The 26,508-nt window shown below is 49.1% G+C and overlaps 1 protein-coding gene across 1 annotated transcript; it reads left to right on the top strand.

The window, feature by feature from the left end:
* Positions 1 to 1,292: 1,292 nt before the first annotated feature.
* C27H1orf115 (chromosome 27 C1orf115 homolog) lies at positions 1,293 to 9,400 on the top strand. Its single transcript, XM_069459364.1, has 2 exons — positions 1,293 to 1,670; positions 6,832 to 9,400. Exons 1-2 carry the CDS (start codon positions 1,368 to 1,370, stop codon positions 6,949 to 6,951), a joined length of 423 nt encoding a protein of 140 aa, XP_069315465.1. The 5' UTR covers positions 1,293 to 1,367; the 3' UTR covers positions 6,952 to 9,400.
* Positions 9,401 to 26,508: the final 17,108 nt, after the last annotated feature.

The raw sequence follows: 26,508 nt of genomic DNA, 5'->3' as shown, positions 1-26,508 counted from the left end.
CTTATCTCACTTCACATAATGTTCTCCAGTTCCATCCATGTCATTGTGAATGATAGGATTTCATTCTTTTTATGGCTGAAAAGTACTCTATTGTGTATATGTGCCATATATTCTCTATCCATTCATCCACTGATGAACGCTTAGGTTGATTCCAAACGTTGGTCATTGTGAATAGTGCTGCCAAAAACATGGGCGTGCAGATATCTTTTTGCTATACTGATTTCCCCTCCTTTGGATATATACCCAGCAGTGGGATTGCTGGGTCATCATATGGTAGTCTATTTTTGATTTTTTGAGGAATCTCTGGACTGCTCTCCATAGTGACTGTCCTAATTTACATTCCTACCAAGAGCGTACAAGTGTTGTACACGTTCTCCACATCCTCACCAGCATTCGTTACTGCCTACTTGATCGCACATTTTGAGTTGCAATCACAAAACTATTTTATATTCTGATGAGCTAAATTAAATATCATAAATGTTTTATGTACTTATACCAACATATCCAAATTAATCTTAAACTTATCACAAACTTTAATGTTAAAATACTGATAAAATTAATACCCCATATTATTTTATACTCAATTCCACATTCCTCAGAATTCAAAGACATTCACCCATGTAACAAAACAAGGAATTCCAGCAGGCTGAGATGCACAGTACACCGAGAATGCGCATCTCGCAGAGTGATGGTCTTGAGAATCGTGATTTTAATGATTGCGTCACATGCTGTCGTTTGTCTGCGCCACGATGTAGTTAGCCCATCCTCGTTGATTTGCTCCACGTTTTCACTGTGAATCACGGTGCGTCAGATTGAAGAACACGGCGGACACCCTGCCTTGCGTTTCTGATTATTTCCTAGAAGGATGTGGACGTTTTTTAAGACTGTCGGTACATACTTTCCGATCGCCTTTCCAAACGCTTGCCACCAACATGCACCCCCATGGATGTCGTGTTATCGTGACCATCTCCCCAAAGCCAGAGTGGGATCTTTTTTATCACTATTCTATCTGCCCATTTGAACGTGGGCAATGGAGTCCCATTATTTGGGGTTCATTAATTCCGTTGCAAGTGCAGTTGAACGTGTTTTGTGTGTTCGCTGTCCACCGAGCTTTCGGTGTATTTTCATCCCTTCGGCTGCAGGTGCGATGAGCGGTGCGGGATGGGCCGAGCGCTCTTGCCACCCGGAGGCCCGTCCCGAGCGGAGCCGCAGCCATCCCGGGCCCCGCGGCCAGGGGGCGCTGCGACCCCGACCCCCGAGTCCCCCGCCCCGTCCGGGCTGGGGCGGGCGGCCTGGGCGGAGGGGCGGGCGGGGAGCGAAGGTCGGCGTCTTCGCGCTCGGACCTTCGCCGGAGGGGCCGCGGCATCATGACGGTGGGGACCAGGCTCCGAAGGAAGGCGGCGAGCGGCCTCCCGCGCCGCGGGCCCCGAGGGCGAGGGAGGAGGACGGAGGGGGACGAGGAGGCGGCGCCCATCCTGGAGCACCTGGAGTGCGGGGACGAGGCGGCGGGGGCGGCGGAGAGCGCGGCGGGCGGGCGGCGCCCGGGGGCCCGGAGCGCACGGAAAGTGCACCTGGCCGTCCTGCCCGAGCCCTACGAGCCGCTGGAGGAGGCCGCCCCGGGCGAGAAGCCCAAGAAGAGATACCGGCAGAAGCTGAAGAAGTACGGCAAGGTAGGGGCCCTGCGCCTGCCACGCCGGGGGCCGGGGCTGCGGTGTCCCGGCCCACGCTCCGCCCGGCGGGGCTGTGGCTGGATGAACCGGCTGCAGAGCGGGGGTCGGGGCCTGACCGCCTGCTCTGCTCAGCTTCCCCTGGGGGCTGCCCCTGCGACCCCCGCTTCCCGGCCCTGCACTCCCTCGCCAGAGGCACACAGGAGTCATAAGCCATAACAGAAGCGAAATCGGGCCGCTGCTGGAGGGTTCGCACATTCTCAGCGGCTCTTACCAAGGTTCTTAGCAGGAGTCAGTGTGCCCCTATTGCAGATGGGAAACTGAAGCTTTAGCGTGGTCAGGTGACCTGGAGAAGGTGACCCAGTTGAAAGAAAGGAGTTGCAGCCCACTTTATCTGTTTTCCGGTGACAGTCTCTGCAGGTTACCCCACCAGCTGAGAAATGTCTTGGTTATTCCCCCCAAATATGACCCGGCTTATTTCTAGGGCCTGGGAGCTCAGTAAATATACAAACATGCACGCGTGGAATCTGCCTTTCTCTTCTCCTAGCCGACTGTGCCCGCGGGGGCCTTCAAACGCTCTGCCATTTACCTTAAGGGAGGACTGGGGGGCGAGGGAGAGGAAGGACGAACGTGGGATAAATGACAGTTTGCTTCTCAGAAGTCAGAAGCCAAAAGCAATTCCCAGGTGCCTCTGCCTGGAAGCGCTCAAAGCCGTTTCTGGAAGCTCCTCTGGCCTGGACAAGGATACTGAGAAAAAAGTTACAAAAGTCATTGTGTCCTGGCCAAAGGCCATGGCCCCCACCTGATTTATCGTCCCGTGATCTGTGTCCTCTAGCTGCTCTTATCATACCTGCAGCCATTCAGTCTCCATGCCTGGGAGCTGAGGTTGGTCACCCTCTTTCAAGGTATGTCAGCAGCTTTTGGAGTGGTACACAGCAGGCAGCGGTAAAATATACTAATAAAAACTATAAAGTTGGGCTTTCTGGCTTAGAGTCGCACTAGGACTAATCCTTTCTCTTCCCTGTCCCAGGTGAGCACAAAGAAGCCATCATTTGCTTCTCGGCTGTGAATTGATAAAACCTCTGCTCAGGGTTTAGCACTTGATGATGTTCTAGAAGCACTCACCACGCGCCAGGCATTTTGCTAACCACTAAAGATTCCAAAATGCACATGATGCAGCCCTGCCCTGGAGAGTCCCCTGCCTCCCGGGGATGCTGGTATGGCTGGGCACCACTGTGAAGGTGGCTGGCCCTGAGCTAAGGCAGTGAGCACCTCACAGGTGAGGTTGTAAGGTCAGGGAGGTCTTCGTGCAAATCACGGTGACGTGGAAACTGGGCACAGAAGGATGAGTTAAGATTTCACCAGATATTGATGAAGTACCACATCATACTCTTTAGGATGGCTACTCTTAAAAAAAAGAAAATCCCAACAAATGCAAAATAAATGTTAGCGAGACTGTGGAGAAATTGGAAACCTTGTGCATTGCTGGTGGGAATGTAAAATGGCACAGCCACTGTGGAAGAGACTTTAGCAGGTCCTCAAAAAGTTAAACATAGAATTACCCTATGATTCCACAATTCCACTTCTAGGGATATAACCAAAATAATTGAAAACAGGTACTCAAATATTTATACGCACATGTTCATAGAAGCATTATTTACAATAGCCATAAGGTGGAAACAACCCAAATGTCCATCAACTGATGAATCGATAAGCAAAATGTGGTATATACGTACAATGGAATATTATTCAGCCATAAAAAGGAAATCCTACTACTTACTATAATCTGGATGAACCTCTGAAAACATTATGCTGAGTGAAATAAGCCAGACCCACAGGTGCCATATTGGGTTATGATTCCATTTGTATGAAATACCCAGAATAGGTCGATCCAGACAGAACCCAGGCTGGTGGTTGCCAGGGACTGGGGAGGAGGAGTGCAGAGCAGCTGCTTAATGGGGTACAGGTTTTCGTCACCCGCCACCGCTAGATAGGAGTGGTAGTTGCACAACATTGTAAATGTACTAAATGCCACTGAACTGTACACTTTAAAATGGTGACTTCTATGTTATGTGAATTTTACCTTAACTGAAAATAAAGCTTTCCCTAGATAGAGAAGGAGGGTCATCCAAGATCAAGGGGCATTGCAGGCAGAGCTGTGGGCATGAAAGCTCCAGAGTGTTGTGCACTAGTTCAACAGTGTGAGCCAGAAGGCCAGGGGAGAGGACGTTGTCAGGTCAGGGTTGGACATGGCCTTTCTGCCCTTCAAAAGAGCAACTTCTACTTTCTTGGCACCAACTGGAACATAACCAGGCTCCAACTTGGAGAAAGAAAGTAGGTTCCCTCTCTCTGCCCCCCCCATACCCCAGAGCCCCTTTGACAGATCCTCTGGGTAGAATGCTGTACTCAGATCAAAGACTCCAAAATCTGCTCTCTCAAATGACACTGCAATGGTGATTGATGGATAGTTTACATTTCTTTGCATTTCTTTTCTCAAATCTGTATTTTGACAGTGTTCCAGTTAATGAGCTATTTGAGTCAATTTTTGTTTCTAAATTGCAAAGATGAAGTGACACCCGGCTTTTTAAAAAATAACAGGATGAGGAAAATGGAGGCACAAATACCAAAAATGTCAAATGTAACTCAGACCATCGTGATTGCGGTGGCCTTGTTTATAAAGGCTCACTCTTGATTGTCATCCTTATGGCAGAGAATAAGGGGTTTTTTGTTGTTTGTTTCGAACATATAATTCTCCCAGTGATTCCTATCACACATTTAGAGAAGGGTATCTCCTAGCAGCCTCACGACCCCTCTTCCCCCCAAATGCGTGCACCATGCTCCAGCCCACTGTCTCATTGAGAAGTCACGGGGTAGGATCCGGGCAAGCAGTGTCTGGAGAACATATAGACATTACCTGGTTTCCCCAAATCTCGTCGTTTAGCGGGAGAGGTATGGAAGGAAACACTCAGGTTCCTTCTACCTGCTGGGGGTACAGCATAGAGCATAACAAAGTCCCCACCCTCATTATCTTCTTGCAGGGGACTCTGTCATTGAAACTACGAAATCCCAAGTAAGCCAGAAATCATAGGGAATTATACTCTTAAGAAACTTCCCTGAACAGATAAAAATATCTTGGATTTCTATATTATCACCACAAACCTAAATTACTATGTATATAATAAAAAGAAGCAGATGTTATTTTCCATAATAACAGCTCACATGGGAAGGCATTTGCTCTGCTTTCCCTGCATGAACTCATTTCATCCTCTCAACAACCCAATGAGGTAGTTACTAAAGGTTCCCATTGTATTGGGGAGGAAACTTAGGACATGGAAAATAAGTAAGTGGTGGAGCCGGAATTCAAGGCCAGGCCATGAGCAGCTCACTACAAGGCTACCTACTGCCTTTATTAAAGAAGGGAAGTGTATATAATGGGGTTGAGGGTGCAGGCTCTGAGGTGAGATTTCTTTGGGATTGAACTTCAGCTCTGCCTCTCACCAGGTACATAAACTTGGATAAATGTAACCTCTCTGTCCTTGCTTCTCACTGAAGCCGAATAGCCAAAAGCCACCAGGGACACACCAGTAGCCAATCAAAGTGAAGTTTCTTTGTTTGGTGCTACCAGGGAGAGTGCACGCCAGAGGAATTGTGGGCTCTCAAAAAGTGGAGATCTCAAGTAGAGAGTTGAATATGTGAGTCTGAGCTGAAGAGTTATTGGCATCCAGGGAACAGGAAGTGCGGAAGTGGAGGCAGCACATGGGATGGCTCCCTCGCTTGCTTTGATTGAAGGAGAGCAGAGACCTGGGGCAGGCTGTGGAGTGAAGGTGACCCCTGAGCATGGGTGTAAGCTTTGGGACCCATCCAGGGGAGGGAAGGAGAATGATGCTGCAGAGGGGAGAGCCAAGAGCAGGGTGAGAGAGGGACCCACAGCAAGTGTCAGGGAATGGCCCTGGGGAAGAAGGCACAGGCAAGGTCGGGGAGGCCGGGCCAGACACAGGTTGGTCTGGAGAGAGTGGTGGGAAGATGAATGCGTCCCCTGATGACGTCTGGTTTTTTCCGGTGGAAAATAAAGTGGTTCCTTCCAATGAAAGTACAGAGACGTGTGTGTGTGTGCCTGTGTTGAGGAGAAAGGAAAGGGTATGAGGTAGTGCCTGGGAGCGAGAGAAAGTTAACCAGACTAGACAGGTATGGTAGGTTTGGAAGTGTTGGAAGTCAAAATGAGATTTGTGATTGCGATCAGGACTTTTAAATGAAAACATTCCCCAGTGGTTATGGGAGTTGGAAAAGTCAAAGGGAGGAGAGACAAAGTGTGTGAGATAAGGCACAGGTCATCTACATGGACATTGATGTCACTGAGAGCGATGACAGAAGCTGGGGGAGGGGAGAAGACCGGGGGCAACTGTGCGATCAGTGCTAGTTGGTGGGGGTGGTCTTCATTTTTCTGTTGCAATCCCATTGGAATCCTTTGGATGTCCCCTGCCCAGCCTTGCAGAGGAGGAAGTGGTGGAGTGAGTACCAAGAAAGCCCAGTCCTTGCCCTCAGGAGCTTATAATTGTATTGGAAACGCAAGACGTGTGTGTGTGTGTGTGTGTGTGTGTGTGTGTATACACGTGTATGTGTGTGTGTGTGCGTGTGTGTGTGTGTGTGTGTGTGTGTATGCAGCAATTAGGGCATGGCAGAAGACTACAGAGGGACAAATGTGCAGGTCAGACACGAATATGCCCTGCAGGTGGAAGGAGGACAGGATGGGCTTTCTGATCAGGTGAAGGAAGGAAAACTTGACCCAGCCTTCAGATGGTCCTCTAACTTTTAGCTGGAACTTTTAGCTGGAAGAGGAGTGGACTTTGGTTTAAAATATAAAACAAACTGGGTTAGTTTTAGAACTGGCAGCCTCACTCCTGTTTCTAAGAAAGTCCCCGAATCATCTGGAAATATGCTGTGCTTGCAAGCACCTTACAGGGCGATGATGTCTGTTCTGAGTCCCCACATGCTCTTAGACTGGGGTGGGAACTTCCCCCAGCGATGCGGAAACACGGGAACTTGCTACTTTGCCCTGAAAGAATGAGGAAAAATGATTCTCTAAGTCAGTTACCATGGCTCTTGGCAGAGTTCAAACGATGCCTAACCCAAATACTTTGCTTTTCTCTTCTATTCCTAAAACTAGAACGTCGGGAAGGTCATCACCAAAGGATGCCGCTACGTGGTCATCGGCCTGCAAGGATTCGCCTCGGCCTACGCCGCCCCGTTCGCGGTGGCCACCAGCGTGGTCTCCTTCGTGCGCTGATGGCCGCTGCCTGGGCCGGCACCACGGAGTGATGGAGCCTCGGCCCGGGACGGCGCGAACCCAGGAGCGTCTCAGACTTGAACTCACAGCAGACTTGGAGGAGAAAAAATGTCTTTCTTTGTTGAGTCGGATGAGTGTCACGAATGAGTCATCCCTGCCCATCTGCCGAGCTTTTCCTGTCTCAGACACGTGTGGATTCCATGGTCAATCCTGCAGAGAATTAGGCCGAGGTTGGGTTTGGGATTCGAGTTGGTTTGCTAAAGCCTGAGGCTTCAGGTGAAGGTGGCAGGTGCCGGATGGGGGCCAACACCGGACAGATTCGAGCGTGGGAAGCAGAGTGGCGATGGCGAGGGGGGAGAGAGGATGTTGACCTCAGAGGATCTGCTGTACCCTCCTGGGAAGGTCACGGGCAGACGGGCACTCACAGCCCTCGGCTGCCTGTGTTCTGAGGGCAGCTCAGGAGCTGTTTACTTCCCAAGTTGTCCTCCCCCGGCCCCTTCCTCCGTCACTCTGTCACCAGGAGTTTAATTACAGGCTTGAGAAGAAGGAAGACAAAACCTCTTTGAAGGTTATGATGCTTTGAAAACTGTGTAGAAAGTGTGTCGTGACTGTTTCAAGTAGATAAAAAGCTTGTCATTTTCCCCCATCTTTGCATAGTCGTGCGGCTGGCAAGGAGAGGAGAAGGAAGGGCAAGTTCAGATGCGGGATGGGTGGCTGGGACAGATTGGCCGAGGGACGCTCCTGAGCGCTGTGGTGCCTGGTGTGGCCTAGTTTGGCCCAGCCGTGACTTTGGGGCCAGCCAGACTCTCCTGCAAGGGTGCAGCTGGCTTCGGTCGGGACTGCTGGCAGCATCTGCCCGCTCCTGACTGCTGGGTGCTCGCAGGGGCTGAGAGACAGAGAGAACGTCTGGGAGTGAAAATGTGGATTTAGAGAAGGAACCAGTACGTAGGAGACAAGTGTGGGGGAAGTGGAAACAAGGCAAGAGGACGCTGGGGGAGAGAGGTGGCAGTACAGGAAGCGGGTCTGGAGCATCACTGTTGGGGAGCCCCGGTGGGCTGGGCCTGTGCCTCTAGGTGGGGCCAGGGGAGCTGGGTGGCCAGAAGTGCCGTGGCTGGTGCTTAGAACCCCTCTGAGGCCATAAGCCCACACTGGCTGCCTTTGTAGCTTCCTTTCCTCTTCTGTGCTGGCTGGTCTGACCTCATCTCACCTGGACTCAAAGGTTAGCATGGGCACGGGTCCCAGGCCTGACACCCACCAGGGATGACCATGGACTGCCACTGGACAGGGAGATGAAGGAAAGAGCAGGTCCCTCACGCCGTGCCCCTCTGCCAGCCCCACCACAGGCCACTGTTCTGACTTTATTTTCAACATATCCAGAAGTCCAAAGTGGTTTTTGCTGAGCATCTGCAGGGTCAGCGGCCACACCTGCCTGTCGTCAGGTAGGTGGGAGGGAGGCCACAACACTCACGCTGCTTTGATCAAGCCCAACTAGAAGGCGCTGGGAGGTGGAAAACGTAGCAAGAGGGACAGAGAGAGGGACAGAGAAAGGAATGGGTGGAGGAGAAGGTCGTAGCTGTGAAGCTAGACTTAGCTTTGCTTTCTGAAGCTTCAACTTCATGTTGAAGAGAAACTGGAACCCAATTCTTGCATCATTAATATTTGAGGAGAATAGAAAACAGGTGATCTTGTTTTAGCACAAGGGAAGAAAGTTGATAATGGCACTTGCCCACACGTGTGAGGTAGCTGCAGCTGGCCCCGCACGCTGGGGGGGCGGGGAAAAGCAGAGACACAGGTGGGAGAAGCGGCCAAGCACAGCTGGTGGGGCAGAGAGTCCGGCCCCGTGGGGGCTGCCAGTCACGAGAATGAAGACAGGAGGCTTGGAGGACACCCTCCCGAGACCTAGGGATGCTGTCGAGCCCCAGGGAGCTCACAGACTCCTCCTGGGGACATGGAAGGGGACCCAGGGAAGGGACCAGAGCTGCTGAGGCCTTTTCCTTGCCTGGGAGTCTTGTCTCAAAAAGAGCTTCCCCACCCCACCCCCCAAATTGGAAAAACTGTAGTCCAGCACATTTGACCCTGAAATTCTTAAAGTCTGGTTAAGCATTAACTCAGAAATGTCCAAAGTCAAAACCCTGCAGGGATCGTCCTGGGAGTCAGGTTCATGGGTACAGAAGATGAACTTCAAACTGTCACTCGCCTGAGTCATCATTTCTCCTGTGAGGCTCCTGTGTTTTTTCTCTTTGTTTGTTCCTTGAGCTTAAGAACTTGGATCCTGTCTCAGTTTACCTTTTTGCCTTTCCTTCCTCTTTAACTTTTTTTTTTAAATATCAGGGCCGGCACCCTACTGAGAATCGCGTTTTAGAGCTTTCCCATTATGTACTTGACCCAGAGGCTTCTTTTGTATCCTTTCTTGCGCCATTATGTAAATAAAAGCCCCAATGTATTTAGTGTTTCTGTGTGTGAAGGGTTTTTCTCCCCCACACTTTCTAACCTTGCTTGAGGAGATTCCAAAGCTGAGAACTTGGCACAGCAGGTGATGGCAGTCACCTCCCTGGGGACCCCAGCAGGAGCCCAGGGCTGCTCCCCAAGGATGGAGGGCGGACAGGGACTCTGCTCACCTGGGAGCTCTGTTAGGTGTGCAAAGGGGGTGTTCTCTAGCAGCCGGCACAGCAGGCTCTGGCGTGTGGGAGCCTCAGCTCCCAAGTGTGTTAAAAACGAAATTTTCTAAAACCTCCAACTTTGATTTAGAGTCTAGCACGGGGCCAGGAAGCTGCACTTTCCACAAGCAACCGAGAATATTCCGATGCAGATGTTCCTCTGCCTCAGCTGAGAAGCGCTGGCCCCCAGGTGGGGGGGGCCAGGTGGGGGGGCCAGGTGGGGGGCCGGGCCAGGGGCCTCTGCAGGAAGGCTGAGAAGCCGCATTAATCTGTAATGCCGTCACCTCCAGAATGTTTTGAACACTTACTAGATCTCCCTGTAAGCTTATTTTATAATAAAAAAATATATACACAAAAGGTAAAAAAAAAAATAACGCCCTCAGTATCCCTGTGAAGGCTGCATTTGAGAGGCTCGGTGGTTTTGCCAAAAACCCAGATGGTTCCTGAGTAAAAACCTCTACCTCCCTTGACCATTCAGGGAGAAATATGGGAAAATACATAATTTGTAGTGTTTGTTTGTTTCCTAGAGGCAAGATTGGAACGTCCTGGCCTGGTCGAGGGGAAAGGAGGTCTCTTCAGCTCCGCAGGGCTGGGGCCTGGTGGGGGCACCCGCCCAGCAGGGGCCAGGCTGGGAGGGGCAGGGCGGGCGGAGCAAAGACCGGAGTGCTGGAAGCCTCACACCAAGTTTCCGCCTCTGGGTACCTTGAGCCATCCCCTCTTCAGCCCCATCTAGAGAAACAAACTAGGATCAGAATTCAGCACCTGAGGACTGCTTTGCTTTTTAAAAAAGTGTTTCTCAGGTGGTTCCTCTTGCACCGTCTGTTGACAAGGCTCTGAACAAATGCCTCTGGCTCAAACCCGACGTAAAAATCAGAGCCAAAGGACTGGACAGAGAGAGAGCTGAAGAGCTCGCAGGTCTCATTTGCTCTTCACATCCAGGGGAAATCACTTCTACCCAGGACTTGCTTTCTGCATTAATAATGAAAGGAAATAATTTGGTTTTTTTTTTTCTTCCTATGAAAGATGTTTAGAGTTACTGCAGACATAGATAGTGGTGAAATAACTTTTTTGTGTGGGGAAGACACCCATTGAAAAAATACATGTTTGTCTTCTTTAATCATTAAAAGAGCTGTGAATTAGGTGTTATTCTCATGCCCACGGTCACAGAGCTTGGACACAAGAGATGCTTCTGTCGAAGATGATGATTTTTGGATTTCTAGTGCTTTAAAGTTGAGAAAAGGGCATGTAAGTTAATTATGAACTTCCCCATAGCTATCATTCTTCCATTCAAACTCAGACTTGAATGTGTTTGTCTTTCAGTGTTTTCCTTTTAATAAATCAATGAGCCATTTATAAAATCCCACAAGCCCCTGATCCCCCCTGCTTCGCCTGGTCACGGCTCTGGGTCAGAGAAGAGAACCAAGACGCCTCCGGTGCCGTGGCCAGGCAGCGCAGAACTGGGACCCACGGTGGCAGCTTTCTGCCAGGCTCAGCTGCCTCGCATTTCCGTTTCCTCTCAGGCTCCTGTTGACTAAAGAAAAAATAATCAAGCATTTAAAGAATTAAAGTCAGTTTTATTCAGAAGTCTTACTGAGGACTATAGACAGAGGCCTGCGGCCCGGGAGCAGCCCTTTCCAGAAGCTCTGCCAGACTGCGGTGAGGATTTCAGTCCACCGCTGCACACAGGTAAGATTTTTCAGTACCTGCAAAATCATATCAAAGTTTGGGTGCAAGAGTGCAACTGGTTGTCAATTACAGAGGCGTAATCACTAAGCCATGTATTAAATATAGTTTAATTCCTTAAACTACATGTAAAGAATATAGTGACCCAAGAGACATGGGTGGCCATGTGCTCTATCCTGTTTTGTCTTCAAAGCACCTTTCTGGAGAGCTGCACCATGTCACAGAGTCGGGGCTTTGCGAAGTGATGCTAACAAGCAGAAGTGAACAAAAGCGGCTTCTTACGTTTGTTACTTTGTCTCACGTTCCTGTTAACCTCCAGTGACCACAAGGAAGAGAAAAGCTTTAAATGTGATCACATCCAGTGCGCATTCCTTGTGGCATTACTGTAACCCGAGTAGGTAGAAAGATTCCAGAAAAGATCAAGGTGCTTGAGGTGCCGACCAGCCCATCGTACTCTGGAATTTCGAGGTGCTGAGACTGCTTAGCTGCTGGGGAGGGGAGGACATAGAGGGGTGTGTGACCTCAACTCAGTGGGGTTGAATTTACTTTGTCATTTTGCCACATTTCCTTGGTGTGATTTCTGCAGCTGTAGTCACTGTTCCCACTGGCTGGTCATTTTGTTCCCCTGGAGCCAGCCCTCTGTGGGTCACCCCAGGGACCCCGGGGCCACATGCCAAAGCCCCAGGAGCAGCGGGAAGCTATGCTGCATAATAGGAACAGTGTTGGCATCACACAACCTGCCTTCTAATACTCTAGCTGTGTGACCTTGGGCAAGGTCCTCAACTTTTAATTTCAGGGCATCGTTTTATGTTATTTGTAAAGTAGAGCAAATAGTATCTACTTCAGGGGCTTATTTGGAAGGGTGAGTAGGAAGTATATTAAGAACCTATCCTGCAGGATAGTAAGTGTTCTCCTTCCGCAGCTGGAAGTCATCTGCCCCTGACCGTGGGTGGGAGGGAAAGCGGCCTCAGAGCTCCGGAGTGGGGAAGGGTGGGAGCTTGGGAGGGAGGGAACCCAGCAGAGGTGAGACCAGAAGGAGAGGAGGAGAAACACAACCCACCTCCTGAGCCATCAGCGTGTGTCTCATTAGAGACACAGTTTTGCCTTTGCTTGAAAACAGACACCGCAGAGCTGCGGGCGAGCTGAGCTGGGGACAGTGGCTCCAGATCAACAAGACAGAGGATGAAGGGCTGGGGGGACCAGAGGCAGGAAAGGGTTTGTGCAGAGCTTCTGGTTCTTTCCAGCCACCCCAGACAAGGAAGGACTGAGTTTTCTCCTTGAACTTGCTTCCGGTTGGCCCGTGGCCTTGTTTCTGGACACGCAAACTGGCCTTACCTGTAGCACGGGCATGCAGAAGGTCTGTCAACTCCCCAGGGCACGGAGTGTCCAGGGGACAAACAGGCAGCCTGCCAAGCAATGGGGAAGGCCTGGGGCTCTCAGGAAGGGCGCAGGGCCACAGGCGTGCTCGCTGCCAACACAGGGTGACCTGCTTACTTAGTAGTCACCACTATGAGAACCTGGAAGGCAAATAGGTACTTTCCGTCATCACCCAGAGTCTCTTCATTTGTGTGTACTGATCCATTTATTTAACAAGGAAGTTTGAGCACCTGCTGTGTGCTGGCCGGCTCCCCTGGGAGGCAATAGAACAGAGTGGTTACGGCTGTGTCTGTGTGGCCAGGCCTCAGTGTCACAGGTTGGAGTTTAGGCCCCCACGGAGAAGGGAGAAGGACTGGGCAGGGGGAGAAGTTGAGCTGCAGGGCAGGCCCAGGAAAGGCCTCCGCCCACCCCACCAGGAGCTCGGAAGCTAGGACGGCCCTTCAGGGTGGACCCGACTTGCACCCACCGGGATGGCCAGGCCATCGTACCCACGTTGACCAGCTGGCTGATGAGGCAGTCCCCGAAAGGGCTCTGAGCTGGAAAGTTGTCTGCTGACAGCACTCCCTGCACTGGGTCAGAGTCCTTCCTCCACGGGGGTTCTGGGTGGCACTTCGTCCTTTCCACCACACTGGCTCTGTGGAATCTGATTCCACAACTCGCTGTGTGACCTTGGGCAAGAGGTTTAACCTCTCTGAATAATAGTGTGCTCATCTAACAAATGGGGGTAATAACACTTCATAGAATCATCAGCAGGATAGAGTGAGTCGATTCTTACAGTAGCAATCCCCATAGAGAGGGCTCGGTGTGCATTGTTGCAGACTGTTGTGGACTGTTGTGGACTGTGTATTGTGGACTGTTGTGGACTGTGCATTGTTGCAGACTGTTGTGGACTGTGCATTGTCATGGACTGTGCATTATTGCAGACTGCTGTGGACTGTGCATTGTTGTGGACTGTGCATTGTTGTGGACTGTGCATTGTTGTGGACTGCTGTGGACTGTGCATTGTTGTGGACTGTGTATTGTTGTGGACTGTGTATTGTTGTGGACTGTGCATTGCTGTGGACTGTGTATTGTTGTGGAGTGTGCATTGTTGTGGACTGTGTATCGTTGTGGAGTGTGCATTGTTGCAGACTGCTGCAGACAATCATAATCCAGCCAGATGAGCGTGTAGTGTGGGGATCGAGGGGGCCTTTGGGAGGTGCTCCTCACCCCACATTGGGAAGGCTTCCCGAATGGAAGGGATGTCCAAGCTGGGCCTGCAGGATGAGCAGGGCTGCAGGGGTGGGACAGGAAGAGGGTTTCAGGCCGTGGTAAGAACATGTGCGAAGGCCTAAGAATGAGAGAAGCCTGAGTGACGGTGTGGCTGGGGTGGGGTGACCCAGGGGCCGGCGGGGCAGAGGCCTTGGCAGACAGAAGCCTTTACAGGGGAGACGCCTTCTGCTGTGAGCACGACCGCATCTCTTTGTCTCCTGATTGGCTGGGCCTGGAACCAGGTCTCCCAGATATCCTGGTCTTTAGAGCCATGGAAGCTGGTGGGCAGGGAAGTGTCAGGCCGGACTTTGACCTTCAAGCCAGGGAGTGGAGGTGCAATAGCCCCCTACTCCAAAGACCCTGCTGAATCCCTGGGCCAAGAGGACATCGTGGACACTTGGGCAGGCTGTCCTGCCTAGGTGGGAATCAGGAACCATCCTCAGCTAACAGGGGAGGGAGGGAGAAGTCATTTAGGGCTTCCTTTTCCGCCTGCTCGCAGCTCCAAGAAGTAATCTAAGCTCTGTACTGGGAGTGGAAAGTAATCTGCTGTGTGACCTCGAACCAGCCACTTCACCTCTCTGGACTTGGGCATCTTCTGTAAAATAACGCAGTTGAAGTCGATGGTGCCTCCGTCTCTCCCTGTCTGGCACTGTGAGCCTGAGGGATTTTTCTCCCAGCCTGTATCTTACAAAATCACATCTCCTTTCGTTTGATCACTGATTATCTTTTGTGTTTTCAAGGTGACCATTTCCTATTCCGTCTCCCTCTAGACTTCTTATGGAGCTCTCAAGGCCACGCTGACAATCACCAGGCCTGCGTCCTCCTCTCCAGCTGCCCCCCAGAGAGGAAACAGAAACAATGGGAATCTCAGCCCAGCAGCCTCTATCCCTCCAAGGCTGTATCTGAGTTGTTTTTCTGGCACTGAAGCTGTTCCTCCCAACCCGCCACACCCTCTGCCCTGCGCTCCCTCCCGGCCAAGGTTCCCCACAACAGGACTGCCAGGACTGGCCGGGAGACACCACCCCCCGGCCTTCACCCCAGCCCTGGGTCAGCATCTCTGGGCTCTGCCCTTGATCCTCCTCCATGAGACCTTCCCTGTCTCAGGCGCTGGGATGAATCAGTCTCGGGACAGGGTGGCATCCTGCGTGTCCTGATTCGTAGCCCCTGTTCTACTCTGCTGCACATTTAGAATCAGCTGTTCACAGATGTGGTTCTCCCCGCTGTCCCTAGCCTGGTGTTTGCAGACAGCAGGTGCTTCATGTTTGGTGGGGGGAGGGCAGGAGAGAGAGAAGGAAGAAAAGAAACAGCACGAGCTCTACGGGAAGCTAGACGGTACCCCTAAGGCAAGACTGGCCCCTGTTCATTGTTTTATGTCCGACATAAAATCCCCAACATAAAACAAAAATATATGGAGAGTGTGTGGGCTGGGGTGCTTGCACGGGACAGCCCTGCTCAGGAATGAGAAGTAGGCTCTCAGCGAGGTCTCCCCGGGTCACTGCTGGCACCACTAGCAAAGTCGCTCTGAACGTGCCTGCTGTGCACTCAGCTGCCCCCGCCCAGGTGCACAGAACGTGGGTGGGGGTGGCGGGGAGGGCGGGGCCCTCAGCTGCAGCTCAGAGGTCTGGCCCTGGGCTGCCCTAGGTATGGTCCGGAGGTGTATGGAATTTGTCCCTTGTGTCGTCCAGCCTGACTGAGGGGCAGCAGGGCACCCAGCAGGAGTTGGGGGGACAATATGGGGGGGTAAGTTCAGGGAGCTGGAGTTAGGGGGCCAACAGTTTGCTCACTTACTGGGGGGTCTCCCCTCACTTGCTCCCTGAGAGTAGGGGCGTCTGTTCCCTGCTCAGTCCTCCTGCTTTAGCAGCGCCGGGCACAGAGTGGGGCTCCACAGACGTCTGCCGCAGAGCCGATGTGACATTGCGATTGTCTTCGTCTGTTTGCACTGCTGTTAACAGGACACTAAGAACTAGAGTGTATAAAGAGCAGAAATGTATTTTCTCACGATTCTGGAGGCTGGGAGTACCAAGATCACAGCACCAGCAGGTTCAGTGGCCTGGGGAGGTCTCTCTCTGCTTCCAGGATGGTGCCTCATCGCTGCGTCCTCGGAGGAGAGGAAATGCTGTGTCCCCACCTGGCCAAAAGTGGGCAGGCAAAAGGGACAAACTCTCTCCGTCAGGCTCCTTCATAAGGGCCTTAATCCCATTCAGGAGGGAGGAGCCCTCGTGGCCTAACCACCTCTTAAAGGCCCCACCTGTTAATACTATCTCATGGGCAACACCTGCATTTGGAAGTGGACCAATTCAAAGCATAGCAATGATATAATAAGAAATATATGTTTGGTCTCTGTCCTGGCACAGAGTTCCTAAAACCCTTGTAATTTCCTGGGTGACAGGGACATCTTTTGTTCTAATGAGGCACCTCTTTGGAGGTGGGCTGCTCACCGGAAAGACCAACCCATGAACTTGGAGCTTTCGGCCTCATCCCCAGCCTCCAAGAGCAGGGAGTGGCTAGAGATTGAGTTAATAGTCGGTCTTGCCTACGTCGTGAAGCCGCCATAGAAATCCCGGAACTATGGGGTACAAGCCGAGAGGGTGGCACACCCCAACTCCGAGGGAACAGAAGCTCCTGCACTTGGGACCCTTCCAGACCTTGCCCCATGTGTCTCTTCTTGTGGCTGTTCGTCTGCATCCTTGTCATAACCTTTATTAAAATAATAAACTGCTAAACATAAGCCTCCCCTGAGTTCTGTGAGCATACTGATAGAGCCCAGGGAGCAGGTGGTGGGAACCCTGATTTATAGCCGGTCGATCAGAAGTATAGACGACAACCTACGGCTCAGGATTGGTGTCTGAAGATGGAGGCAGTCTTGTGGGACTGAGCCCTTCACCTGAGGGGTCTGACTCTGACTCCAGGTAGGTGGTGTCAGAAGGGACTTGAATGATGAGATACCCACTTGGTGCTGCTGGAGAATTGCTCTGTGTGTGGGGAAGGTCCCCTCCGCATCTGACGCCGGAAGTGCTCTGTGTTGAGTGTCCAGTGTGTGAGAGTAGGAAAAACACTTTGCCTTTTTCCTACCGTGAATCAGGACAGACGAAATGCAGACAGCCCAGAGAAGCAGTGCAGGCATGCCGGAGGCTGGGTTCTCCCCAAGGGGTCAGCACTCAAGGTCTGCACTGGAATTTCTGGGGCTCAAAACCAGCCTGAGGTCTAGTATGTGGGTGTGTGCTTGGGGCCCCTCCCTAATCCACCGTGACATTGTATCTTTTTTTTTTTTTTAACTCTAATTCCTTAACAGATTAGATGCTGTATCTTGGAGAATCAAAAAAATGTACTTGGCTCAATGATGACCTTCGTGTGTCAATCCCTGCTTTCTTTCACATTGTCACTCGGACAGTCTTTAACAAATGTTGCCTTTGCAGCTACTCTGTGCCCGACACTGGGCTGGGACGGTGCACAAGTAACCAGGGTCACGGTGCCTGTCCCCTTGCCTCCTAGCGAGGGGCCGACCAAGGATAAAAGGCAAATGAATAGGTGACTCTGGAGGAAGCAGGTGAGGGGTCCTGGCCTCGCTGGGTGGGTTGGAGGAGGCTTGTCGGAGGACAGGGCAGATGTGGGGCAGGCGGGTCAGATGCTCCGGGCAGGGGGAAGGTCGCAGGGCTGTCAGCAGGAGAACTTTCAGGAGGGCAGGGGCTCAGCATAGTTGGAGAAAGGGAAGCCGGCGTGGCTGGAGCACAGCGCAGTCAGGCGAGCGGGCGGGAGTGCTGTCCCACAGGAAGTGAGTGTTGGCAGGAAAGGGCCCGTGGGCTGGGCAGCAAGAGGAAGCGAAGGGGAAACTTCTGATGGGTTGTAAGTAGGGGGCAGGGGTGGCCATGGGATCCCTTCCATGGTTTGAAAGATCCCCCAGCTGCTGTGGGGACAGGATGGCCCAGGGTGGGAACTGCTGACCTGGGGAGGGGCGGAGGGGCCATTGGGTGTTGCAGGGGCAACGGGAAAAGGAGGGTCCACTGTAGCCCACTGAAAAACAGAGGTGACGGGATTGGCTGATGTGGGGGTGTGGCAAAGAGAGGAACCAGAGAATTCTCTCGGATTCTGCTCCGAACAGCAGGGAAGGCCCAGCCGGGGGGAGACACAGGAGAATGCCAAAAAGTCTTTTGAGCTCAAAGCCAAGACTGCTGTTTATTTGTTTAATCTGCACAATGCCTCGATGCTGGGCCAGAAATCCAATGTACAAGGCCAAGCCCTGGGGTTTTCTGCTGCAGCCGGAGTATTTCCTGCACAGTTATTGTCAGTTTTACCTTGGAGCCTGGGCAGTCATGTGGCTGGCCCCGGCCCTGACCTTGGCCTCCCTGGGGGAGACAGACTTACTATACACAGGCTCCCTGCTGCCGTCTCCTGGCGCTGGGGTCTGCTTCGAGGCACATTCCAGGCCCTCCTGAGTGGCACCACGGTTGTGCCTTCCGTGCATGGAGCAGGGCTGGTGAAGGAGGGTATCATGCATGCCTCTGTCACATTCAGGTCCTGCCAGGTGTTGGCTATCACATGCCATTTAATCCTCACAACCGCCCAGTGACATAGCTGTGAGGCAGTGAGGCAGAGAGGCCTGAGTGCACAGGGCCCGAGAGAGACCACGCAGGCCGGGTAGATCTCACACCCCACTTCTCACCCATGCCTTCCGTCCAGGTGGAACCTGAAACACATTTTCTACTCTGGTCCCCTCCACCCCCTGACACCCCTTTAGCTGGTTGTCCAGGTGGGCTTTGCACCAGGTAGGCCCCCACCAGCACCTGTCTTCCCATTCCGGGCTCTGTGGGTCCCCTGTGTTGGTTTCTCGAAACCCAGCAAGAAGCTACTTTGTGGCTTCCAAAGACACCCGGCTGCATCCACAGGGGGACTTTGTGGAATCCACCTTTTACCCCCCCGCCCCTTGTTAGTCAGTTAAAGGGCCATCCTCCCGGTGATGTTTTAGGCAAAGGAGGTGGGAGGGGAGAGCTGCCCCTGGGGAAATAGAGTTTAAGAGGATCAGGAAGAGATGGTGGGGCCAAGGCTCACACTCTTAGATGATCGAGTGAGCCTCTTGGCAGGGAGCCAGCCAGGCAGACTTTGGCACGGAAATCTCTAGCACCCCTGAGCCCAGAATAACACCGTGTGGTAGACCCAGACATACCTGTGGACAAGTTCTTTTAAACCTTTAAGGCTTTAAATGCCCTGGAAGTGTTTTTGTTTTATTAACATTTATTGTTTGTCTTCTGAATATTTAATCACAGAAGATATGACTAAAGAAGAAAAGAAGAAAATGAAAAACATAGGTAATTCCACCACCCAGAGATACTGTGGTGGTCATTTGCCAAATCATTTGACGTCTTCTAGAGCATCCTGTGAAGCGATTGAGTGAAACATACCATAATCCTCTATTATGGCCTGTTTAGAAAGCTCCCAATGTTCCCTTCCCGGAGAAAGGTGCTTCCCAAACTGCTGTGCCAGGGGGCAGGAGCGTCAGAGGACAAGCAGGGCCCACTGGCTTCAAACCACTGTGTATATGATGAAGGAGGCAATTTAAATCCATGTGGAAAGGGTGGATTGTTTGATAAATTATGCTGGAACAATTTGCTATTTCTATTTAAAAATTAATAACATAAATAGAATCCTATACCAGGCCAAATTATAATGTATGCTAAATTTATACAGAGCTCTGTATAAATGTCTGCTCTATTGAACTACATGCCTTGCTTTGTGCTAGTATAAAAAATGTCTTAATATTTGTAGCTTTGTAGTAAGCTTTGAAATCAGGAAGTGTGAGTCCTCCACCTTTGTGATTTTTTTTTTTTTCAAAATTGTTTTGCTCTTCTTCATCCCTGGCATTTCTATATAAATTTTATGAATAACTTGTCAATTTCCACTAAAAAAAGCCAGATGAGGTTTTTGGCAGGACTGCATTGAACCTATAGATTAATTTGCGGGATACTGTCATCTTAACAATATTAAGTCTTCCGATCCATAAACATGGAATGTCTGCCCATTTATTTAAGTCTTCCTTAATTTCTTTCAATAATGTTTTACAGTTTTCAGACTACAAGTACTACTTTTACTAAATTAATTTTTAAGTATTTTATGCTTTTTTTGTCTATGACCATACCACTCGGAACGTGCCCGATCTCAACTGATCTCAGAAGCTAAGCAGGGTTAGTACTTGGGAGTATTTTATTCTTTTTGATGCTATTGTAAATAAGTTTTTTTTTAATTTCCTTTACAGATCATTCATTTATTGTGTATAGAGAAATAATCGATTTTTTTCACATTGTTCTTGTGTTCTGCTAGCTTGCTAAATTTATTTACTGATTTAATAGATTTGTAGTGATTACTTAGGATTTTCTGTATACAATATAACATCATCCATGAGTAGTGATGGTTTTACTTCTCTTCCAATATAGATGCTGTTTTTCCTTTTTCTTGCCTGGTTGCTCTGGTGAGAGCCTCCAGTATAATGTGGACACATGAAATCCCACATGGCCTTCCTCAAAGCATATCAGAATTCTAAGGTACATACGTTTCTATACATACAATTGGGGGACACTGGTTCTTTTCTCATTGTTCTCAAATATTAAAACAAGTTGTAAAAATCTTGAACTGGAAGGGGACATCTAGAAGCAGTGTATTTAGATTAGGAAAAATATAAGATGTGAGAGAAAACATCATGGTGGCTTTTAATTAGGCTGACTCATTCGGCAGAAGATAGACTTTTAGGCCTTAAAAAATAATTATTCATACAGCAAAAGGAAACGAGGCCTGGAGGTGGCACATTCTCTCTTCTTTTAACTGGGTATCTAGCACAGATCACCCCAACTCTAGCTTAGCATTTCCCTTTTAAACTTCTCTTAACAACTGCCCTGGTACCGTGGCAAACACCCTACTCAAAATAAACTTTTGACCTTTCTCAACACCAAAGAGGGAATCTTTCTTTTGACTCCAGACAGAAGTGATTTCTGCCTCCTTGGAATTTCCATATCACTAGATTCCAACCTCCCATATGAGCTTCATCCCTTTGCACCTTGTATTATATTTACTAATTTATACATTTTTATATATGTAGTTTTTACACATTTGATTGTAACATTCTAGGGAGAAGAATGTCCCCAAATTTGTTTTACAAATTTAAGGAGTCTTGCATATAAAAATCCTCAGTCATAATTCATATGTATCAACATTACAGTTTGTGGTGAACAAGCACCGCAAAAGAGATCATTGTAGGGAAGATAGTGACGGGGTAGGGTTGGGTGGGCATCACTGAATCTACCGGTTCCCCATTTTGATCACTAAAAGAGAGAGATAATGAAGGAAAACCATTTTTACACTGTCAAAGGCTCAGGTGATTTATCCAAAGCAAAAGAGTTTATTTGAAGTTTTATATTTGTCATGGAAAACTCTTTATATAATAACGATTGTGGAGTTTGGTTACAAAGACGTGTTCTCCACCCAAGAGCAGTCAGTCTCTTTTGTTAGAAGTTTTAATCTAAAGTCAGCCAGGATTCCTACTGTTAATGCCAACAAGTATTTTATCACATCATTCAGACAAATTAATTTCCTGTTGTATTTCACAGGCCAATCAAAGATGGACTAATAGTCTCAAATTGACACTCCACCTGCGGTGTTGCTGCTATGAGCTTATAAAGATTCCAGTTCTGCATTTCCATTCCACACCCATGAAAACACACAACTCTGGCAACAGTTCAATAGATGAACTGCACTAAATTTGAGTTTTCTAGTAGGTTGATGGGATTTTTTTTTTTTAAGACAGAGTCTTACTCTGTTCTCTAGGCTGGAGTGCAGCGGCGTGATCACAGCTCACGGCATCCTCAAACTCCTGGACTCAAGCGATCTTCCTTCCTCAGCTTCCTGAGTAGCTGCAACTACAGGCAAGTGCCACCACACCTGGCTAATTTTTAATTTTTTTTTTTTTTTTTTTTTTGTAGAGATAGGGCCTTACAACATTGCCCAGGCTGCTCTTGAACTCCTGGGCTCAAGCGATCCTCCCGCCTCAGCCTCCCAAAGTGCTAGGATTACAGGCACAAGCCACCGCACCTGGCCTGCTAATGGGGTTTCTATAGCAGGATGTATTGAACCCATTTTTTATAAAGTAGTTGATGACATCAGTGTTCTGTTTCATTGTACACGTTGAAGGGAACACGAAAAGGGAGCCGTTCTAGGGAAAAGCCCCTCCACATATGTGTAAAGGGCATTGTCTCTGCCACAGCCATCCGCTGAGGCCCAGGGTCTTATAGGAAGAGACTAAATGTACACCTGCCCTCTTCTGCCCATTCAATAGCGGACATTTATTGAATGTTCTCAGGCCTCCTCTCCATCTCCTAAACACCAAAACATAACCCCTGAATTGATGCGGGTAAGAGATTGGCAAATCTCCACACTACTCTCTGCCCTGTCTCTCCCCACTTTCCTCTCTGTGGTTTGGGACAGATCACCCAACACACCGTGGGTTACCGTCGGGTGTCTCCCCACGGGCACCGGACAGACGTCCATTCATCCTCTCCCCTCTTTGATGGCAGGTTCACCTAAGACCATCTAAACAGTCCCTTAAATTGCTTGGGTTAAGAAAGAAAGGGAACTTCATATATTACCTTGGGAATGTGAAATGGTACAGCCACGGTGGAGAACAGTCTGGCACCTCCTCAAAAAGTTAAACATAGAATTACCAAAGGACCCAGCAGTTCTACTCCAGTATATCCCCATGAGAATTGAAAACAAGGTCTCACAAAACTTGTATGTGAATAGTTGTAGCAGCATTGTTGGTAATAGCCAAAAAGTGGAAACAATCCAAATGGCCATCAACAGATGACCAGATAAACCAAATGTGGTATAGACATATGATGGAATATTATTCAGCCACAAACAGGAATGGATTATTACATGCTACGGCATGGATGCAGTCTGAAAACACTATGCTAAGTGAAAGAAGCCAAACACAAAAAGCCACATTATTGTGTAATTCCCTATGTATGAAATCCCCAGAATAGGCAAATCCACAGTGACAGAAAGCAGATTAGTGACTGCCAGGGGATGAGGGGAGGGGCAAGTTGGGACTAACTGCTAATGGGTATAGAGTTTCCTTTTGTGGTGGTAAAAATGTTCTGGAATGAGACAGAAGTGATGGTTGCATAATATAGTGAACATATTAAAAACAGGTAGGTTGTATACTTTAAAATGGTGAACTTTATGTTGTGTGCATGTATCTCAGTTTTAAAAAAGAACATGACAATATAACCCAAGTGTTACAGAGTAGATCATATTAATACTTAAGTCATTGTTTTCTGGTCATAGTTACTAAAGGTGTTGAAGACTTTAACAGAATGAATGAATGAATGAATGGGTAGAATGAAGGGAGCCTGGGAAATGGAGGCTGTTCTGTGACTAACTGTGGGGGAGGAGACACTGTATGATTTTTTCTTGGGGACAGGGAGGACAGGGACAAGGAGGCAGAGGGAAACATGGACAGGTGTTTACTTTATAGGGGCCTTGTTTGGGAAAGGACGTCCCCAGCGAGGAGATGTTCTTCCCTTCCCAGACCACCGTATCCTGCCGCAGCCTTCTTCCCCCACTCCGAGCCGGGCACGTGCTGCTGAGATGAAAAGCACATCTCCCTGTCGCAGCCAAAGAAAACAAACACGGAGAAAAGCAACTGAAAACTGGGAGAGGAAGCAGGATTCTGCATCCTGACTGATAACATCCTCGAAATCAAGGCCACAAAGACACGTGGTCGCGGCCATCAGTGGAGGCTGGGGGGCACCCAGCCTGACCAAGGGGAGAAGGTCCCCACCCTGCAGTGTCATCAGTTCAAGCTCCATACTTTTGTGCCTCATATTGAAGGAATGTCGGTGTCCTTCCTGTAAGCAGGTAAAGCCCAACGAATTCCTTGGGCCATTTATTTATTTAACAAATATGAACTTGGATTTTACTGTGCCTGACATACACAGGTTGATGCACAAGTCCCAGCCGAGGATGGAAGGGCACCTAACCGTTAGGGCGTTTGCTGGAACTCACCTACCTCTTAACTTCTTTCTTCTGGCCTGTCTATTCCTTGCTCCCTTCCTCTGCCACATATTGTCGGCACCCTGCCTTTGCCCAGGGCCTTGGCCTCTCCTCCTCCTCCCCCTGCAAAAAGGAAAGTGTGAGAAGTGGCCATGGACTGGGGCCTGCCTCGGTCTTGCTTGGGTGGGTTCTCTCAGGCGAGACAAGGAACTCTGAGTGGCACAGCTAGTGCAGGAATAGAGACTTTATCCTATTTCAGATCCGGGATTTCTGTGACGATCAAATAATATTCTGCCTCTGACACTGTCTTATAGACTGCAAAGTAGTATTCAAATGTCACAAGCACTCGTAAAGTGTGGCCTTGTTTCTCCCACACTTTTCTATTACCCCTGACATTTCTAATATAGTATTCCTCCTATTTCAAAATACTCGATCTGTAAGTGGCTCTTAGTCCTGACTCTTCCCTGACTTGGGGCACAGGAAATTGCTCCTTAGGACTTTCTCAGCAGGAAGGAAAGGAGGCTTTCCTTTCACTTCCCGGCTGGAACCAGCTCCAAGCACTTCCTCCCCACCCTTCCCTCCAAAACACGGGTCACAGACGCCCCCTGGTGGAAATCAGGAGCAACTGTCTGGGAAACACCTCATCTGTCCCTGGCCAGGCACAAAGAGGCCCAGCGGAGGCGTCAGGTTGAATTGAGGGGTGTCAGAACCTGGAGCCACTACAGGGGGTGGGAGGCGGTGATGTCCAAAGGAGACAGGCAGGACCACTTGATTGTTGTCATGCAGAATAGATAGACCTCATACTGCCAGATATTTTGATTTTTCAAGACAAGCTGGAAACTTCCTGATTAAAACAACTGTACAACCCAAATAAAACAAGCCTTGGGCCAGGGTCTGGGGTTGCAAACTATCAGAAAACTTTGATTTCTCGTGGAAAAGATGAAACACTGATGATAGTTAATCCCAACACAGTAACGATCTTGGTAACAGAAAATATCTTACATAAAATATAAAAACCACAACTGTGAACATATTTGACAAGGAGGGGAAAAAAGAACAAGCTTATTTACTTCTTCTGAGTTTCCCCATTTATATTTTATTGCTATATATATGTGCTGATTTTTTTTACTTCTTTTATTAACCAGAAGAAACTAGAAGGTTTCAATATAAATGATGGGAGGAAAAACTCAAAATAGAAAAAATTCTTTGCATTAAGTTAAATTTTTCCGCTATGTGGAAAAAACATTAATTTTCCTAACAATACATATTCTCCAACTTCCAGAATAACAATGTCCGCCCAGGGCATTTTTGAACCTTCTAGGATAGAAAGACAACACGCAAAGCCCGCACAATTTGTCCTCATCCCACGAGTTAGCCTTGGCTTTTGGTATTGCTTATGCTGCCCTGATCATCATACCAAACTGTTTTCCTCCAAGAACATTTCAGATCTTTTCAAGACATTGTATTTCTCTTTGATGAGTTGCTCTTTCTCTCCCCCCCCCCCCCACCCCATTTCTGAAGCTCCTGTGCATTTTTCAAAACCCAGTTTACATGTTACCCTCCACCAGCCTTCAGGCAGAGCAAGCTGCCCAGCCCCCAACCTGTGCTTTCAAAGTTCTGAGCCCAAACCTCTAGGTACAGCAGTTGTTATATTGCTTATAATTATTTGTTTACACATCTTTTGACATTGGACATCTCCCCAAAGCTATGTTGTGTCTCTGACAGGTCATAAAACTCTAAAAACACCTAGTAGATTGGAAGCGGGTAGGAAATATTTGCTGTCTGCAGAGCCTAGTAGACTGCCAGACTCATTAGAGGTAGGATCATTGTAAAAAATATTTTTAAATAATTTTATTTTTGAATTTTTTGAAAAAGTAATCATTTTCATGGCTCAGAATTCCGAAGTTATAGATGTGTATACAAGGGAAGTTTCCATTCCTCCCGCATTTCCAGCTGCCCATATTCCCTTCTTATTAATATTATATATAATGTCACTCATTTTTTATACCCCCTGGGTGAAGTCCACATTCCTCTACACACAGGTAATTCTTTCCACCTGCTGTGCATGTTTACCTTCCTAGTACTCTCCTTTCTCCCAGCCTTTGCCCTCTACTTACAGCCGGGATTGAATTTAGTTCTCAAAGTGCCATGCTCTCTGTCACCCTCTGTTCTTTCTTCATTTAGCAAAACGGTTCTCATCAGCCCGGCCTCAGCTTCTCTGTCCCTCAAGCCCGTGTCTTGTGGGCTACTCCAAATCTCTGCTCTTCTCACCATGTAACTTAATGATTGATGTGTGTCCTCAGCAGTCTACTGGCTTCTTGAGATAGAAGTCTCTGTCTTCCTCTATTTCTTTTTTTTCCTTAAGGGACAAGGTCTCATTCTGTTGCCTAGGATGGAATGCAGTGGTGTGATCACAGCTCACTGCAGCCTCGAACTCCTAGGCTCAAATGATACTCCCACCTCAGCCTTCTGAGTAGCTAGGACTACAGGCACAGACCACCACAGCTGACTAATTTAAAAATTTTTTTTTGTGTAGAGATGGGGTCTTACTAGC

The sequence above is a fragment of the Eulemur rufifrons genome, chromosome 27 (genome assembly GCF_041146395.1).
Source record: "Eulemur rufifrons isolate Redbay chromosome 27, OSU_ERuf_1, whole genome shotgun sequence".
NCBI lineage: Eukaryota > Metazoa > Chordata > Mammalia > Primates > Lemuridae > Eulemur > Eulemur rufifrons.
This window is presented reverse-complemented; position numbering and strand designations above follow the sequence as displayed.